The following is a 17,668-nucleotide window of genomic DNA, read 5'->3' on the forward strand; positions in this document are numbered from 1 at the left end:
TCCTAATATTCAGAGACTTCTGGCTTGTTTGCCTCTTAGAGTTTCAATCTTGGCTCATTCCTAGTTCTGCTCCCCTCACTGGAATGAACCTTAGGGTTTCACCTCTCTTCTGTGATTATGAATGTCTCTCTCCACAAAAGCAATGAATAGAGGAGCTACTCTTATGGAATTCCCTTACTGTCCTAGGAAATATCAGAAATATTGTAAGGATTTATGTGTTACGGTGCATAGTCTTCCCTGGTGAGATCTAATAACATCTGAAATTATGAGAAAGATTAGCAGTTTTATTCTGTTTACATCTTCCTGTATCTGGATTTGCTAACCTTTCCTATTTTTTTTAACTGTTTGGACTATTTAGAAACAGCATATACAAGCCAAATCTTGCGGTTCTTACTCAAATTTATGGTGGCTTTGGCTGAGAATAGATTCCAGGACCTGTTCTGGTGCTAATTAGCCAATGAACTATGTTGAACAAAGATAGAGAGCAAAATCTTTAGTAACTCATCCAGATGTAGTGCCTGAACTCAGTCTCCTGAAAGAACAGAGAAAAGGTTAACTTTCTCTTCTAGCCAAATGTCAAAATGAACTCAGRTTCTATCTGGTAAAATTTTACCCTTCTCCTTTTCAATGTTACATTTTGCTGTGCCTTTCCCAGATTAGGAAAGGTCCCCATTTCACCAAAAAAAAGGGGGGAGGGGGAGAGGGCAGGGAGTGGTTGGTACAATTCCCAGCAATCTCACAAGCTCTTATCCTCTGGTTGTTTCTGATAGGCTAGTGATGTTCAGGTGGCTCAAATAAAGTTAGATTAAAACTGCCAATGTTTTGGGAGTACTTAATCTTTCTCACAAGCCTATGTTTTTTGCCTATTATCTTTAGTAGTGTCTGGTCTCTGTGCCTGAACCATGGCTGCTCTCTCCATTGCAGGTCCCTAACTTCATCAACACAACACTCCCTCCCCATGAACAGGTGACGGCTCAGGAGATCGACAGCTACTTCAGACAGGAGCTCATCTACAAGAGGAACGAGAGGATGGGGAAGAGAGTGATGACGCTTTTAAGGGAGAATGCAGACAAGAGCTTTTTCTTTGCCTTTGGAGCAGGTATGGCATGAAGTACTCTGTCTTATTTGGATGTGATTGGAAGTAAAATGGCTTGAACACTTCAGGGTTTTGCCTCTGGCCCTGCAGAAAGTGTGGTGTTTTGTTTTGTTTTGTTTTTTTAGGGAGCTTGCCTTTGAAACATAAAGTGCTTTCTCCTTTTGTCCATCTAAACCTGCTTCAAAAGCACAGTGAGCGGGGGGGTAAGAGATGGGTCTGAGTCCAGCCAAGGTGTGAATGGGCTGCTCTCCTTTGCTCTCTGTCAAATTGTACCTGGTAGAAACGTGAAGCTGTTATTACCTCTCACACTATCATGTTTGTTCCCTTCCCCACCCCAACCTCTTAGCTTCCTAGGATGTGTCCGTGCAACAGTTGTATTTGTGACTGTGGGTGGTAGGACATGCTCAAACTACCTTTAAATTTGCAAGCTTAGGTACTGCTGGCAGAGAGACTGTGGAAATACAAGCCTTGCTATGGACTAGACATTTGGACATTGCTGAGCTGGCCTGGGGTTTGAAACCTTTTGGGATTGCTGTAATTATACTGTCTTGATGTCTGTCTTAGCTACTTTGGTGGTGTACCTGTATAGAACAGCTTTTTGGCCTTTGCCCMATGATGTGAGTTATGCACATAGCTAAATACCAGCTTTTAAAACCATGTAGTAAAAATCCAATGTGTCCCTTTGCATGTTTTAATTTTCTCTGTAAGTCTACAGAAGAAAGATGTCTGTAGTATTTCTGCAAGTCTGCAGCAGTACGTGCTACTGTCCTTTTTCTCTCTTTCTTCCTCTCTCTTTTTTTTTTTTATTTTTATTTTTCCTCCCAATGGAATTCACATTTATCTGCAATAAGAAAATAAATAATAACTGTTAAGGCCTCTGTTCAGCAGAATCCTTGAGCGCTAGCTTAAGTGATTCTTCAAGTTCCCTTGACTTGAAGGCAGTCTGTGACTGTCATGCTGAGCACTGATCTGCTCCTCCTACTCTTCATACTCATCTCTTTGGCAACTTCTCATTTCTGAGAGAACTTTGCTTCTCATCCCATGACTCTAGCAATGAACTTTGGCAACAGCTTGCCTTTCACTACTCACTTCAGTGGGAATTTTGATTAAAGACTGCAGGGTTTAGTATAGATAGATGCATTCTGATGTATTTTTTTTGAGTGTATCCAGACTGAATTTTCCCAAGCCTATTTAATCTCAAGCTTGCCTGATATTTTCTTTATGAGAAATTTTACTTAACTGTTTTTACAGTAGGAAAGTATATCATTGTGGTTCGAAATTGGACAGGGATTCATAGATGCTGAAACTGATGGGTTTAAAAAACAACTTGTCTAACCCATGGAGCTAGGTCCATCCGAGATCATCAAACATCATGGCTTTGATGTAGTTTCCAGTTCAGGAAGTCTCTAAAGCAGTAATTAGTGGAGCCTAGGAGGAGAGACTGGGAATCGTTACATACTTGCCCTGCTTTTTGCACACTTCCTTGGGCATCCATCACAGGCCGCTGCTTGAGACAGGATCTTGGACTAGATGGATCGTGGATGCAATATACTGTGGCTACTTGTATATGCTAATAGTAGGAATGAAATTAAACAAACACATACTACTTGCACATTTCTTTCCTTAGAAAGTCATGTCTAAACCGTGGAAGGTTTGGGCTTTTATTTTGCCTACCTGCAACCAAGAACAACCTGAAACTTATCCAGACAATTTCACTTGTATTTWAAAAAAAAMCCCACCTGACTCATAAAGAGCAGGTCCTGTTTTATCCTTTATTGTCCATTTCTGGCTATGCTGAAAACAGCCTTTGTGACTGGATTCCCCCCACCACAGGACTGAGTGTAACAAGAGAGGCCAGACACATGCAACAGGATTTATTGAAAATTGGGGTGGGGGGAGACACTGAGAACAGCTTTTGTTTGGCTTTTGGTGCTTTACTCCAGTATCCTTTTGGCTTTTCTCACCAGAGCAGTCCATCCCTGCAAGCCATCCCTACTTTAAATGCAATTAACTTCTCCTCTGTTCACTGGACTATTTTTTTCTTCATATAATACGTACTGAGAAAACTTCCAATTTTTCAATGCTGAAACTTTTATGTGGCTTAAGCACAAGCAATTTTTTTCTTCTATCATTCAAATGCAATTTTTGTCCTGAAGCATAACTGTAGGTGTGGAGTAAAAAAAAAAAATCATTTTTCAAATACATTTGGTATTTCTTATATTTTCGTCTTGAATTCTAAGATTTGCATGGTGTGTGCTTGGATCATGATTTTAAACTTTTTTCAAAAAATGTGAGTCCTTGACGGTTGGTTGGTTTGTTTGTTTTTACTAAGTGAAGGGTGTTCTTGATGAAAGTTAAGGTTTTTGCATGCTCCCATGGCTTCTGAAGTGCAAAATTTAAGTTATGCACCTTCGATTAGGACAGGACTGTTAGAAGTCTGCAGTAGCAAAGCATTTGGTCTCAGAGTAGTGCAAAAGTTATTTCATTTTATTTGAGATGCCACATATTTAAAACTGACGTATGATGGAGGGGAAATAATTTGAAAAAAATATTCTGGATTAAGTACCCCAAAAGCTGAGAAACTCATCAGTATTTTTCTGATGCTAAGCGCAATCTCTGTATTAAACCATTTATTTTGAGGATATCAAAAATAATGAACAAATAATACTTCTAATGATGTGTATTCCCTGAAGCATTATGAAACTGGGAAACCAACTTACAGTCTCGATCATTGTTTTGGGGAGGGGAAGAATCAGGTAAGACTGTGCTGAAGGAAGCTCTCTAAATGGACTGTAAACCTGGTAGGAGGAAAGGCGCACTGGGAAAGTCTCAGCAAATGCATTCTTGGAGACTGGGGCAAGCTCCTGACGGTAAGGGGGGTCCCAAGCCCTGCACCCGATGCATTTGGAGTTGGTTGTCCCCTGTAACTCAGTGGTGTGACGGGAGCTCAGGGACGAGGCCCCACTCTGACAGTGACACTCCAGAGGCAGCATGCTACCTGCTCCCTCCCTTGGCTTCACGAGGGGAAAACTGCGCCCCGGGGCAAGAACAGGTTAGCTGGTATAATCTGAAGCTGCGCTTTCTCATTCTTGGATTATTTCTCCTTTGTAATTCTATTCTCAGTTTTTGCAGTCAAGAACTTAACTCTTTGCTAGAATAAAAGCAGCATTGTTAGGTTTACCTGGCTTTGACAGCTGTGTTGCAGTTGCTGAATCAAAGCGCTGTTGTAGCCAAACCATGTACGGTTGTGCCTCAGAAATCCTGGGAAACTGGAGTATGCTCACCACTGAACTGCATGGGTCGGCTTGAGATTTTGGTCACACTGAGTACCAGGAAGAAGGGACAAATCTCCCTTCAGAGTTTGTTTGCTAAGGGACAAGTGGATAGAAGGCCTTGAAGGCAGCTGAATTCATATTGTTACACTACTCCATGTAGCAATTAAAGATCTATGGCTTTGTACGGGCACTACCCTGAGCCCAGTTTAAGATCCTGATGCCATGGATAGTTTAGTGTTGCGTAACAGTGGATTAGTATAAGGAGCTTGACTAAGCCAGGAGACACGATGCAGATGTCTTTGAAAATTACAGTCTGGTTCAATTCGTTGTTTCCTTGTCAATGACCGCGGCAGCAAATAGTTTTATAGACTCCTCCGGGAATAGAAACTGTTGTTTAGAACAGGGAAAAAAACACGCAGGGGTCATTGTGACCAAAAGCAGTAGTTTACAGGATGAAAGCCATGGCTAGCTTCAGCTGTAAAACAAGATGATGATATCCTGGCTGTCTAGTAGTGCAGAAACCCAGCGCTACTGAGCTTGCGGTTAGTGCTGGAAGATGCTRGTGTCTGTCAGCAAAAAGTTTGGTCGGGAAGAGTTGTGGGTTCGAACTGTCAGGAATTCCTGCTGGGTTAAAACATGGTATAACGTAAGGCTCTATCCACATGGCAAGGAATTTCCTTTACCATCAGAAAAACCGTAACTCCCCAGGCACAGAATGAATCCTCATCTGGTTGGTCTGGAGGGCAGGTGGCGGGAGAGCGGGAGACTTCTCCCATCAAATCCAAATAACCTTCATGTGAGGTTAGAGCCAGCACCCTGATCTCGCCGGGTTTGGCAGGTCAGGTCAGTCACTAGAAGTATTCCCACTGGTTTCGGATAGAAAAGGATCAAGCCCAAAGCAAGATGTAAGAAATAAAAATCGCGTGGAGTTCAGTGCAGAATGCAATTCAGTAGGGTGCAGCCGGCTTCGCCCTGGAGAAGGCACTGCTGTTTTTTTGAGGAATAGTTATTTCACACTGAGGTTGTGGCAGTCAAATCTGGTGGGTTGATAGGCATATAGCAGGCCATGAATTTAGTTGCCTGTACTTCTCTATGTATTTGTGATCTGGTCATTAAATAATCTGTATATAGTATTTCCACCCTTTTTCATTCTACTTCGCTTATGGTTAGGGCTGATTGAAATCTTTCTGCTGATAGATGATTGGGCAGTTGGGGAAACAGAATTTTTCTGTTTATGTGTGAGTCTGCTTTCTACAGAAACTCTCACTTACATCAAAACCCCAAAGAGTTTGGATGCCATTGTTCTCTGTAAATTGGGATTCCCAGTTCTTGTATATGCTGTTCAGAGGCCGAGCAGCAAAGGTATCATGATGCGTTGTGGGAGAGGTGGTTCAGTCAGCGCCTCCGGTCCATAACCGAGAATGAGGCCATGAAACATCCAGCAGACAAATTCTGGGGAGATGAAAGAACTAAAGGGAAAGCTTACTTGAGTATCCAAGTAAGCTGAGCTAAAAACAGCTTTTAGATACACTAAATGAAGCATTTTTATTCTGTCGAAAGGTTTTGTTCCCATTGCAAGTATTGAAACAAAAAATTTACACATTTCTAAAGTGAGCTTTTCAGTTTTCAGATGTCTTTAAAAATAAAAAAGTAGACTTTTTAAATAGATTCCCTCCCACTACGCTCCCTGGCATTACACACAGAAGTGAAAATGGCCATTTATTCTTTCCATTTTCTGTTCCTTCTCCTCTCCAAAAAAATACAGGATTTGGGTAGAGTGGGACACAGCTCTTCACCCAGCTCTGTACCTTTCATTTCTTTCCTGCTAGGGTTTACCCTATTAAGATTGAATTAAAAAATCTCACCAAACCTATATTCACAGTAACTATACTCTAGCAATGAAACAACATTTGTTCTTTGAAGTCAAACGATTTTTTTCAGGTAATAGGCATGATAATCTTCCACTTTGAATGAATAAAAGTAGGAATGATAAAGTAGGAAACTTTGAAGCAGAACTGGGGTTTGGGAGTGTTTGCTTGTTTGAAAGTCCATGCTGGATTGCTAGAAATTATAGGTACACTATAACAGCRAAGTGCCTTAGACCTAATATACAGGCAATTTATAAAGGTCCATTTACAGTCAAGAAACGGAGAAGCAGCCAAGAGCACATGGGCTGTTAAAGAGAGTTAATATTTTGGCAACTAAGACTATACACATGAAGTCAATGTTTAAGAAAAAAATCACTCTGGTTTATTTCATTTTTATGGGCAAATAATTTTCAAGTAACACTTATGATAACAGATGGATAAATTTATGTCTGCAGTTAATTTGAACGATAATTTCCTTAGGATGTTTTACTTACTTGCATTTCTTTCTCTCTATCTTTTATGAGAGCTGTCAGTTTTGTAACCGAGAGCTGGATTTATTACTTCAGCAATTCGGATGCTTCTCCAGTTCACGATGTTTATTAGCAGCCAAATCAGTAGGCTTTAGGACAGTGGGTTTGGTAATTAAAAATAAAAATAAAATAAAAAATCAAGGAGGATATTATTTCAGTTCTGGGAGAAAGATTTGAAATACAAGTACTATAGGGGGTCTCATGGTAAGAGAGAGACTCAAGCTGTCCATGAATCGCAGTCCTGTAGTGGAAAAAGGTATGTGTTTTCCCACCCCGCAAGGTTTAGCGAGTCATCTGCATTTGAGGGACTGGAGGAAACCTGGGCTGTTGTCCTTGGTTGGTGGAAGAGCATGGGATTTCCAGAACGGACAGGTAGCCACAACTCATAATGAAACCGGTGAGCATTAATGGTACTTAACGCTTTGGAAGATCAAGCCTCCTGTATTTAGTTGTCTAACTGTAGACTTAGATGGCTGAGATTAGGTACCTAAGTGCTGACAGATTTGGTTTAAATTTCTGAGGCATTCTGTAAGAAAAAAGAGCCAGGCTCTGTCGTAGGTGTCTGCATACTCCCATAAACGAAGGGGAATTCACAGTAAGAACACCTGAAACAGATTTTCATTCTCTTTATATGTTCAGAAAAGGTGAATTCCTTCCCCGTTCTACTGTGTTAGGGTGGCAACAGCATCAGTAATGACTCTGATCATCATAATTTAACTGTTACAATAATGTTATTGTCATCTCCAACATCCTTTGCAAACGCTATTTGATGGTTCTTCATAACGCCGCCCTAAAGTAGGTCACAGTTTTTGTGGCTTTGTTGCCACTGGGAAAAAAGAGTCAGGTAGCTTGTCCGCAGTGTGGAGCTGGTGTCAGAGCACAGGGAGAATATAAAATTTCCTTTTCCTGGTCCTTGGCTCCAATTCTCTCTTGTCCTGTTGCTCACAACAGAGGATTTCAAGGGGTGATTTTGTCCCACCTCATTTTAGATACTGGAGATACCAAAAATAGGAACATGCATGCTCACCCTGCACCTTCTAGAGTGAGTGGAGAGCGACAGGTGTTTCCAAGAGTGTATCAGGTCTCCTGTGGAGATCATCTGAGATGTGCTTATTTTTCTCCATAAACTCAAGAGAGCTTGGGGAGAGCAGCCAGATGTTGTAGCCTTCTCGAATCCCCTTGCTAAAAAGACAGTCACAACCAAGATGGAACATGATGGCTAGTGGACTTCAAAGGTGAGGGAGGTGGGAATCTTGTGTTGGGAAACCATAGTTCTGCCCAATAGCTTGGGAAAGGAAAGGAAGTGATGGATACTGTACTCAGTTTAAACATAAACAATTAAAATCCAGAGAGCCTTTGTGAAAGTCATTAGCACCTGCCACCAGATCTGGCACTCAAGTTYGCATATGTTATTTGGAAGTGAATTTCAAAAGGGAAATACCTTGAGGCCACCATCTAAATGCACACAGGACTGGGGGTGGGTGGGATTTACAGCTATTGAATATGCAAATAGGTATTTTGCACTCACAACTGACACAATATTGTGTGCAAATTGGGCATGAAGTTGCACCCACTGTTGTGCCACTGGGATTTCAGCCTCACATCTGAAGTTTGGTCCTTCTTTTTCCAGAATTCTATAGCTCTTTCTTGCTTCCATTCTTCCTCTTGGAGCCTCTGAGGAACATAAAAGAAAAAAAAATATGAAGCAGGAGGGGGGGAAAACATTTGCAGACTGCAGTATAAAGAGACTCTGTCCSCAGGGTCAGATGTCCTGGTCCAACACTGATTAGTGGTGCTACTGACATCACTAGCTCAGTTCATCAACGGGTTGTCTCAATGGAGCAAGAAATTGGCCACCAGGAGATTGAACTTGGCGAGCCTACAAAAGAGAAGAAAAGGGTGAATTAACAGTCTGCAGATGTTAGAATTCCCTTTGCTCATGTTTATTTGGGCATCCAGATGCTCATAGTGAGATCGGCCTGTTTTTGTGTATGGACTTCTTTTACTGTTATTTTTAAGGCAAAGTATCACTTTGCTTTTAAAAATATACTTGCGTGCTAATTTTGAGTGAAACCATGTAATTGATTCATTTAAAAGTCTTCATTAAAAAGGCAGGGCCTGATTCTCTTTTCAGACACTCTGCTGGAAATCAGGAGCTGCTCCACTAGGGAATAGCTCATTCCAAGTGTAAATCCAGCCTGTAGCCTTTTAAAAAATAGGCGGAACTTTTTTATATACGTTGATCTTATATCACATGCAGATTTGGAAGTCTCTGAATAATTTCTTTTCACCTGAAGCTTAAATCAGCACAGAGAGAAAACCTGAGTTAGAGAGACCAAAATAAACCCAACTGCACTACCTTACTGTGAAAGGGAAACTGCTATTGTGAAGGCTGATTCTTGCAATTCTGATTTAGGAAAAATTCTTGTTGTATAAACAATTATTAATCATAGATACACRTTGTTACATATGCAGTGGTGAAGGATGACTGTGGTGAGACCTGTCCTGAGGCTGCTGTCACTTGTACCAGCCAAGCCAGGTATATAAGTGACTTTGCAAGTGAAAGCTTCAAGGAACTGGGCTTGCACTTGGTTGCTTTTTCCCCTAGTGTGTCACCAAATATAACTGTTCAAGGAAAGGTGGGGCAAACCCTGAACTCTCTCTGGTCCGGTGGAAAATTCCTTCTGCTCCACAGGGGGGTCCTGACTGGTCACTTCTTGCCACTACTTTGGTTATTGTACTGCTGAAGTAGGTTACAGCCCAAAATCTAAGCCAGTGGGTTTAGTAGTTGGAGGTATTTAAGTAAATGAGAAAAGCAAATAAAATAGGCCTTGCAAGCCATGGTGTATGCATTTACTATCTCTGGTGTAATTCTTTCCATGATGAATGGGTAAAGTTGCATGTACGCAGTAGGATTTTTGGTTTAAAGAAACGCATGCATTAATGTCAGTTTGTCTGGGTGCCTGACATTTTCATATTGTATTTATTATTATATCTGTGCCAAGTTCTACTGTGTAAGTCTAATTCTGCCTGCCTGTTTTCAAAAAAAAAAGAAAGAAAGCTATATTGGCCCCTTCTGTCCTATAATATAAAGATTTTGGCTATACCCTTGCTGTATTTCTCTTCAACATTTGAGAAATAAAAATGTAGACATAATTCAGGAAATTTTCTCTTTTCAGAACTGCAAATAATCATGAGAGATTTACACCCAGGCTTAAGCACTCTGCTGAAGAGGAAGGGGCTTAAACATGGGATGAAATACTCTTCCCTCCAGCACATGCAGGAACTTTCTGTGGATCCTTGAGGCCACCCTGCAAGCTCTCAGGAAACTAGGCAGAGGTCCTGCATAACTCTGACTAGATTTCATCACAGGGGTGTTGAAATCAAAATATGGTTGCTAGACACTTCATCATTTTCCAATGCAAAACTSTCTCATGAGAAAAGTCCCAACCAGCTCTCACAGTACTATTAACAAGACTTTAACAGGGCTACATGGAGAACCCCAGCACTAGCATTGCGCTCATCTAATGCTGAGGTTTCTGTGGGATGTTAGTATGAAAAGGCAAACAGGATACGGATTGCAAAATATCCAAGGATCTGGTCTCAGCTGGGGTAAATTTGTGTGCTACCTGCAGCCATTAAAGATGTTACCACACCCAAATGTACTTCCAGGTACCCTGCTGCATGCTATTCTCCTGTAACAGAAGAGCAGGAGGAAATCTGTGCTCACCACTCAACTCTGCTCATATTTAGAGCCTGGTGCGTTAGCATGGCTCCCTCACTACTGCTTCTCAGGAATGCAGATTGGTGTGGCTGAAAGGGGTGCGTGTTCCTGTCTGCTGCCCCTCCTGCCTGGGTGTTTACATCCAGGAGAGGAGCAGTGAGCCCCAAGGTGTCCTACACCGGCACATCAATATCCCTCTGAGCTCCCCGGCTATCAGAGCTGCAAAGGGTATTAAACAGAGTGGGGAACTGGTTTGTGCTGATCCTGTTGCAGGGCTCTTACTGGTTCAAGCTGTCTCTCACCAGTTTTGGGGTGAGAGACTGCAGGAGGACTGTGTGGAGAAGAACCAGTGATCTCCTTAGTGAATTGTAAAGACAGGGCACAACTGCTGACTGGAGTTAGCTGATGTGTGAAAGTAGATATGAAAGGGAAAGCCTCAAAAATCCTGGCTGTAAATTGCATGGATTTCTTGAGAAACTTTACTGGTATGGAAATCAAGAGTGGAAAGCTCATTAATTTGGGTGTTCTTGTGAGAGTTCCAGTATTTCTAGGTCACAATTATGCCAGGAATACCATCAGAGCAAACTTGCTGAGAAAGGATTTATGGATTTGGAATCAGATCCTATTCTTGCTGAATTCATGGTAGTTCTGCAACTGGCTTCAAGGTGACTGGTGAATGCACCTGGATGTGACAACTTTTATTTGTCAGTCCAATTCTTTAATCTAGGCCATTACTTTCACATTATTGGAAAACATCAATACCCTCTTTCTCTTTATAAGCCTATTAAATCCATGTTCCATTGTTATTTTCTCTGTGAGATCAGAAGAGACATGTCACGGAAAAGAAAATGTGTGTGCAGTATGCCTCTGCCCAAAGAAAATATTTAAGTATCAGAAATGTAAAGTGAAGATAGAATTACTTAGAGAGGCAGAAGGGAAATAATTAGAACTCCAGCCAGCAAGAAGAGATGTCGTAAACTTCAGTTATTCACCTCTTGTAAGCATTCAAAACAAACTCCGCCACTGTTTACCTGTTGCATAGAGGCCTTTAGAAAGCAGCAGAGGTCTGATGGATGAAATTGCTCTGGTGGCAGCTAAAACTGGGCTCAAGCCCAAGTCCAATAGCTGAGCCACCATCTAAAATTGGAAGAAGTTCGGGTTCATGCCTGAACCTTGGCTCCCTTTCTGCTCTGTGCCATAGACCTAATCAAATCCTGAGTTTAGACTAGACTGGAGAGAGAAGCAACTCCAATCCATGGAAAACATTGCTGTTTCAAATTCGTTTTTTAAAGATTCATAACAAAACTCAAAAAAAATGGAAGTTCTCAGCAAAAATGGAAAATACTGGCATCCCGGCACTGGAGTGCTGCCTTCAGTAGGAGCTCCAGAACTGTGGCCACTGGAAACCTGCAGGTCACTGGCTTGAAGGTAGTCCCTGAGGCCCAGATTGCTGATAACCTGCAAACTGTAAAAAGGCAAAATGTGATTTTTAGAACCACCAGGTGCTCTGCTCCCCATAGACCTTTCAGGCAGGCAGTAGGAAAGAGTAAGCAGGTGAATTAGTGAAAAGCCAGATGAGCCTGCCTAGAAACTTTTCCTGTTTTTCAATGGACATTCATTAAGACCTACCAAATTCTTTGATTTTGATTAAACTGTTATTCCTCAACTGAAGACCATTCTGTCAGAGCATTTTCAAACACCTTTTTAATCTAAACACTCTTAGGTTTTGGTGGAGCTCAGCTTTGGGTCTGTCCCTGGCAGAAAAGTGAAATCTCCATGATCTTCCAGGAATAAGGTTGCAGTACTGAAACCTATGTGACTATCATCTAAAATAAATAACCTGAGTATTTTTAGTATTTTCTGTACTTTATTATGGGAAATACCTTAAATACTGAGGTTTGCAAACTTTTAAACATTGTATTTATACATTGAAGGGAATTGGAGAGAAAAATCAAATGCCACCACTGGGTTAATGCTGTATGAAATTCAGCACCAGTTCTCAGTATTTATACAGAATTCACATTCACTTTGTGTTTTTCCTTGAGGTGTTTGAGGTATAGTGAAACTGCTGTGAGGTTCTTATCACTTAGTGATCTGGTCTGGTTCCAGTTGAAAATTTTGTAGTGCCTCTCACTGGGAGGATTGGTTTAAAAGTAACAGAAATCTGCCAAAGAAATAAAGACTTCATTATTGACATCAATGCTATTTTTAATCTGGTTTCCTAAGGAAATGAGGCTTAAGCAATCATGGTGTTTGTGAGTGAGTGTGTGTGTATAGGTGTGTGTGCATATGTCTTTCCCCCTCGTAAATTTTTAGTCTGCTGGCTGATTATAATGAAACTTGACAGATGGCTAGAGTCTCAAAGATAATAAGTTCTTGCATGCTTCATGAAAATAAGTGGTCAGATAGAAGAAGAAGAAACTAATAGTCTCATCCACTTAAAGAACACAGCATGAGCTGAACTTTTATTAGATCTCAGAAAATCCCTGTGGGTGAAGGAGGTGAAACACATCTCCGTGCACATTATTGGTTCCTCTGCATGCAGAAGGATGTGGTGTATAATGCTTATATCAGTCACAGCTGTGGTTTGATGAACACAAGAATGATGTTCAGTGTAAATAATTATCTAGAGTATCTCAGGAGCCATATGTTGTCTCTGGGCTGCCCTGTAATGAGCTGTTCATTCTCAAAGCCAGAGCAATATCAGGTAGCAGATTTGTAAGTGTGACCTAGGTATGTCTCCAGGACTCTCTCTAAAGCTAATAAGTGGTGGGCACTCAACTATACAGCCTAGCTACTGCTAATTGGCCAAGCGTGCTATCAACCATGCCCAAAAATATTCTTCTTACATAACCTAGGGGTGAAAAGAGCACTAGAAACTCTTAAGAGTCCTTCAGGCAGCCTGGGGTATCGTTCCTGTGTGCAGAATTCAGGAACACTTCTCCTGTATGAAGGTCATTCCCCTTAAAAGCTGAAATGGCTCACTGACAATCAGGAACCAAACTGAAGAAACAAAGGAAGGAGTAAAATGTGACCTGAAGGAAAGCTGTTTTGCAACATGAACTAATCAGAAAGGGAGATGATATTGTCACTTAGTAGTTGGGGAAGATGTTCAGAAAACATGGTGATGAGGACAGCAATCGAAACCTTTCCAGAGTAGAATACAGAGGGAGGTCAGAAAAGCCAAGCCAGTTAGTTCTTAAATTTCTTTTTTCTTTGAGATTTCTGGAAATTATGCGTCTAGTATCTTGGTAACAGTGATAACTGTTAGGGTGGAGTCCTCCCTATTGAACTGTAGGTATCTGAAAGTTCAGCGTATCTTCTGTGCCAGATCATCGTGTTCCTTTTACCAGAGAACCCCCAGAGGACAGTTCCTCCTACTTAACTCAGATGGAGATTTAAAGATGAAAGGAATTGCCCTCTGGAGATACCTTTCCTCTGACTATAGAGGAAACCTAGAAAACTGGTCTCCAACAGATGCCTGACTTCTAGATGGGTGGGATTAATTGAATCCTCAGAGCAGGAGTCAAGAATTCAGGGTGGTTTTGTCCTTACCTCTGCCTGACCTTGAGCTAGTTGCTCGGCATATTAAGAGCTCCCCAAGCAATGCTTTGCATTGCTGCCAATGGAAAAGCCTCATTAGGTATGAGGAAAAATTTTGAGCAGAAGACTGATCTAGGAGTGTTTGCGTCATGCCTCAGAACACCTTGGCATGGATGCTAGGGGCAAAGAAGTTCCTACAGGAAAGTCTTCTGCCACCAGCTTTAGAAAGCTCAGTCCAGGGGCATTTTTTTTTTGCTGTTGTGGGAGAGGTCTAATTCCCCCWTTACGCTTACCAGCGCACGCTTCTCCTCTTCAGTTGAAGCCCGAGGTTGGACAACTCTGTTGTTCCCCTTTCAGATCCTGTTAGCCCAAGTGTTCAGAGCAGACTCTTGCCAGATGATTCAATCTGTTATACAAGGCTGTTTCGGAGCATTCAGGGATTTTTTGAAAGTGACATTTCACACAGAAGATCTTGGGGATTTTTTTTCTCTTTGCTTTTCAATGGAAAAGCTGTATTTGTAGAAATGAAAAGGCAAGAGGATTTAAGTTCTTTCTGTCTTTATGATTGCATAGAACAGATGGACTCAGACATGCAGAAGTGTAAAGCTTTTCCATCTTTCTTCACCTGTCATCTGTGGGGAAAGAAAACTACCTTTGGCGCAAGTGTAGTCATTCATAAGCCTGGTCTGGCTTGAGCTATGTACAGAAAATAAACTCACTGAAGAGAGAATAGGATCTTGTTTCTTTTCATCAAGGATGGTTATCCCTTTCATTTGCAAGGGAGGAGGCAGTCCAAACCAAAAAATTTCTTGACCTAACGTGTCTGATTTTTATTGTTCAGTTATAGAAGCAATTGGGCTGAAGGAGTAAGTGCTATCAGTGAGAAGCAATTCAGACCTGGAGGCCTTCACAGCCTTCTAATAAAGCTTGTCTTTTTCCATGCAACACTCGAGTAAAATAGGCAGATTTTTTTTTTTCCTCCAGTACTGTGAAGAGAGTCACCAAACAGTTTGCCCTGTGGAGCCACTCACTAAGTCAGTAATATTTGTTCATCTCCCTTAAACTCCAGCATCCTAGAGGTTATCTTTCTGAATTTACATTCACGGAGTTCAATCATCTCCCGCACAATAAAAGCTCCAGTGTTTGCCTGCCTTTTACTTCTGCGCTGTGCAGGGCTCACGTCAAAAGGGAGTCCTTCCTTTTAGCATTTTTGTTTTTGTTAATACCTGCCAATCACACCGCTTGCCTTTGCCCAAAGTTTGTTGTCTTTGCAGTTGGTCACAGTGTGAGCTACCAAAAACCTCACTGAGCTTGACGGGATATTCTGTTAACCTAACCCTAACACATGATCTTGAACCTCCCCAGCGCACAAAGGGCCTTTTCAGAGGCCCACCACAGCTCGAAGATTTTTATTTCATGTGTTACAATTAATCTGTATTTATTGCCACTTATCTTAAATGGCTAACAATATCAAGAGTTTAAAAAGTGCTTTGAATGTCAAACTGGGTCAATTAAAACCGTACTTAAAATATTTGCAAAACTTCTACCCTAAAAATTGCCCTCTCAGTCTGCTGTTAACCAAAATGTTTTAAACAAATACACTCAGCTTAAGCAGACTGACATTTGGTAGATTTCTCCTTGATATTTTAGCAGAATCCAGGATCAGTTTCCTTACTTTCATACTTCTATACTCCCTCTTCTTATAAAAGAAGCTAGTAAAATTTTAATAATATTAATATTTTAGATGATTATAAATATTTGAACGCTTGTTTCAATCAATTAAAAGAAAAAAGAAGATAGCCTCCAATTTTTAAGGGCAGAAGAGACCATTGGATTGATGAACAAGATCTTCTAGTATTTCGTCCTGTTCTTATATGGACCCTAATAACTTGCGTTTAACAGTGATCTTCAAAACATGGGTCACAGGTAAGAAGGCTTTTTTCAAAGCCCTTCAGTATTGCATGTGAGCATGGGAAATAACATGGTAAAAGCTTAAATAATGAAAAAGTTAAATCCTAAAATAATAAAAGAACTGGTGTTACTAATGTATGTTTGGCTTTCTTACCTGTGGCCCATCAGAGGTTGGAGATGGCTGGAGGAATCCACTCCACCCATCCTGCCAAAAAGCCCCCTGTCTTGCCTTGAACACTTTTTTTTCTTAAAGCTCAGTTTGCCAGAAGGCCTTACTAAATCCTGTAAAATTAGCAGTGGTAAATATCCCATGAGAATTGTGAACTTTTATCTAGGTCAGCCAAGGTTTCACAGTGTTAGGATGTCAACGTGCATCGCACTGAAAAGCCCCAGGAAAGACCTCCATGTAGGCGTTCAGTTGTGCTAGATGCAGAGTAAGTGAGATCCCAGGCTCTGGGAATTAAATACCTAAACTAAAGGTCTGTCCATGTGGAGCCATTTGGACTTCAAGGTCTGATCYTCGAACGTTTACACTTTCCTTGAGCAGTGACGTTAACATAGCTTGGTTTCCTATGGTTTTAGGTCACTTAGAATCCCAGCAGTCTAATAAGGTTTGGACTGTAATTGAAGCATTTCTGTTAATTAGGGCATTCATATTATCTTTATCGGTCTCTGCTGTCCCTAGTTAGGCTCACTCTGCAACTTTTCCTTCCACAGGAGAGATCAGTGAGTCTCTATCCAGCCATCTATTTTCATAAAATGTGTAGCAAAGGACTGTCTTGGACACAGCTGCTCTTCTGTCTCATAGATTTGAAATTTGCCCATGGGTTCAGAATATTTCAGGGGAGATCATAAAGACAAAAGCATATGCAGAAAGGGACAGCAGGATCCCATAAGCCTCATGTTCTTAGGAAACAATCCTAAAATGAAATTGCTATATTTATGTAGTATAAATATTGAACAACTTGAAGGCACCAAATGGTTTTGATCATTTCTTTAATCAATTTTTCTGTAGAATATTTAATTAAACAAATCTGGCTTTTCCAAATGATCTGTAAGGGGTTTTTTTTTTGTTTTTTTTTAATAGGCTAGGGATGGAAACAGGTCTTGAAAGATGACTTCTGTGTAAAAAGCAATGAAAATATCTTTTTGCTGATTGCCATCCCCCAAAAAGTGCAGTTATGCCAACTTTGAGGAAAGCTTTCTTGGTACTTTTTTTTTTTTCATAATAAATACAAAGGTAGTGGCTGGTGGATGTGTTTTGATTGCTCATTAGTTGTTATCCTCTGTTTTTCTTTTTTGTTTTATTTTTCTTTGTAATCTCAGTCATTATATCAAGAACCCAACATGTGACACAGATGACTAATTGTATCCCAAGAATGACAAATAGCACAAAGCTGACAGCTTGCAAACAAGCCATAGACTGAAATTTGTTCACATAAACTAATTTTTTTGAAATGCTTGCAGGCAGGAATACTGAGTTTCCCATAGCTTCTTGTCATCCTCGGCGTTTACTGAGTCCTCTCAACCTGGTTCTAGCCATGTGTTTGTAGACCCTGCATGACCCGACTGATTTATATTCACATCTTCAGATCTAAMAAAAATACACCTATCTCAAAAGGATGAGGTTTGCAGTCTTTTGAAGACCATTGCCTTTGGCAGTCATAATCAAGACCCTGACAGACTCTTATCCTGGACAAGGAATACTGCTTTAGATTGAC

General features: G+C 40.9%; 1 protein-coding gene across 1 annotated transcript in view; it reads left to right on the forward strand.

The window, feature by feature from the left end:
* TRABD2B (TraB domain containing 2B) overlaps positions 1 to 17,668 on the forward strand; it is a 302,708-nt gene that overhangs the window by 181,965 nt on the left and 103,075 nt on the right. The window contains exon 3 of the mRNA XM_026086667.1: positions 925 to 1,099. Coding sequence (XP_025942452.1) covers positions 925 to 1,099 — 175 coding nt within the window. The remainder of the gene's footprint in view (positions 1 to 924; positions 1,100 to 17,668) is intronic.

Source organism: Apteryx rowi, unplaced genomic scaffold (assembly GCF_003343035.1).
Source record: "Apteryx rowi isolate R43461 unplaced genomic scaffold, aptRow1 scaffold_7, whole genome shotgun sequence".
Classification (NCBI taxonomy): domain Eukaryota; kingdom Metazoa; phylum Chordata; class Aves; order Apterygiformes; family Apterygidae; genus Apteryx; species Apteryx rowi.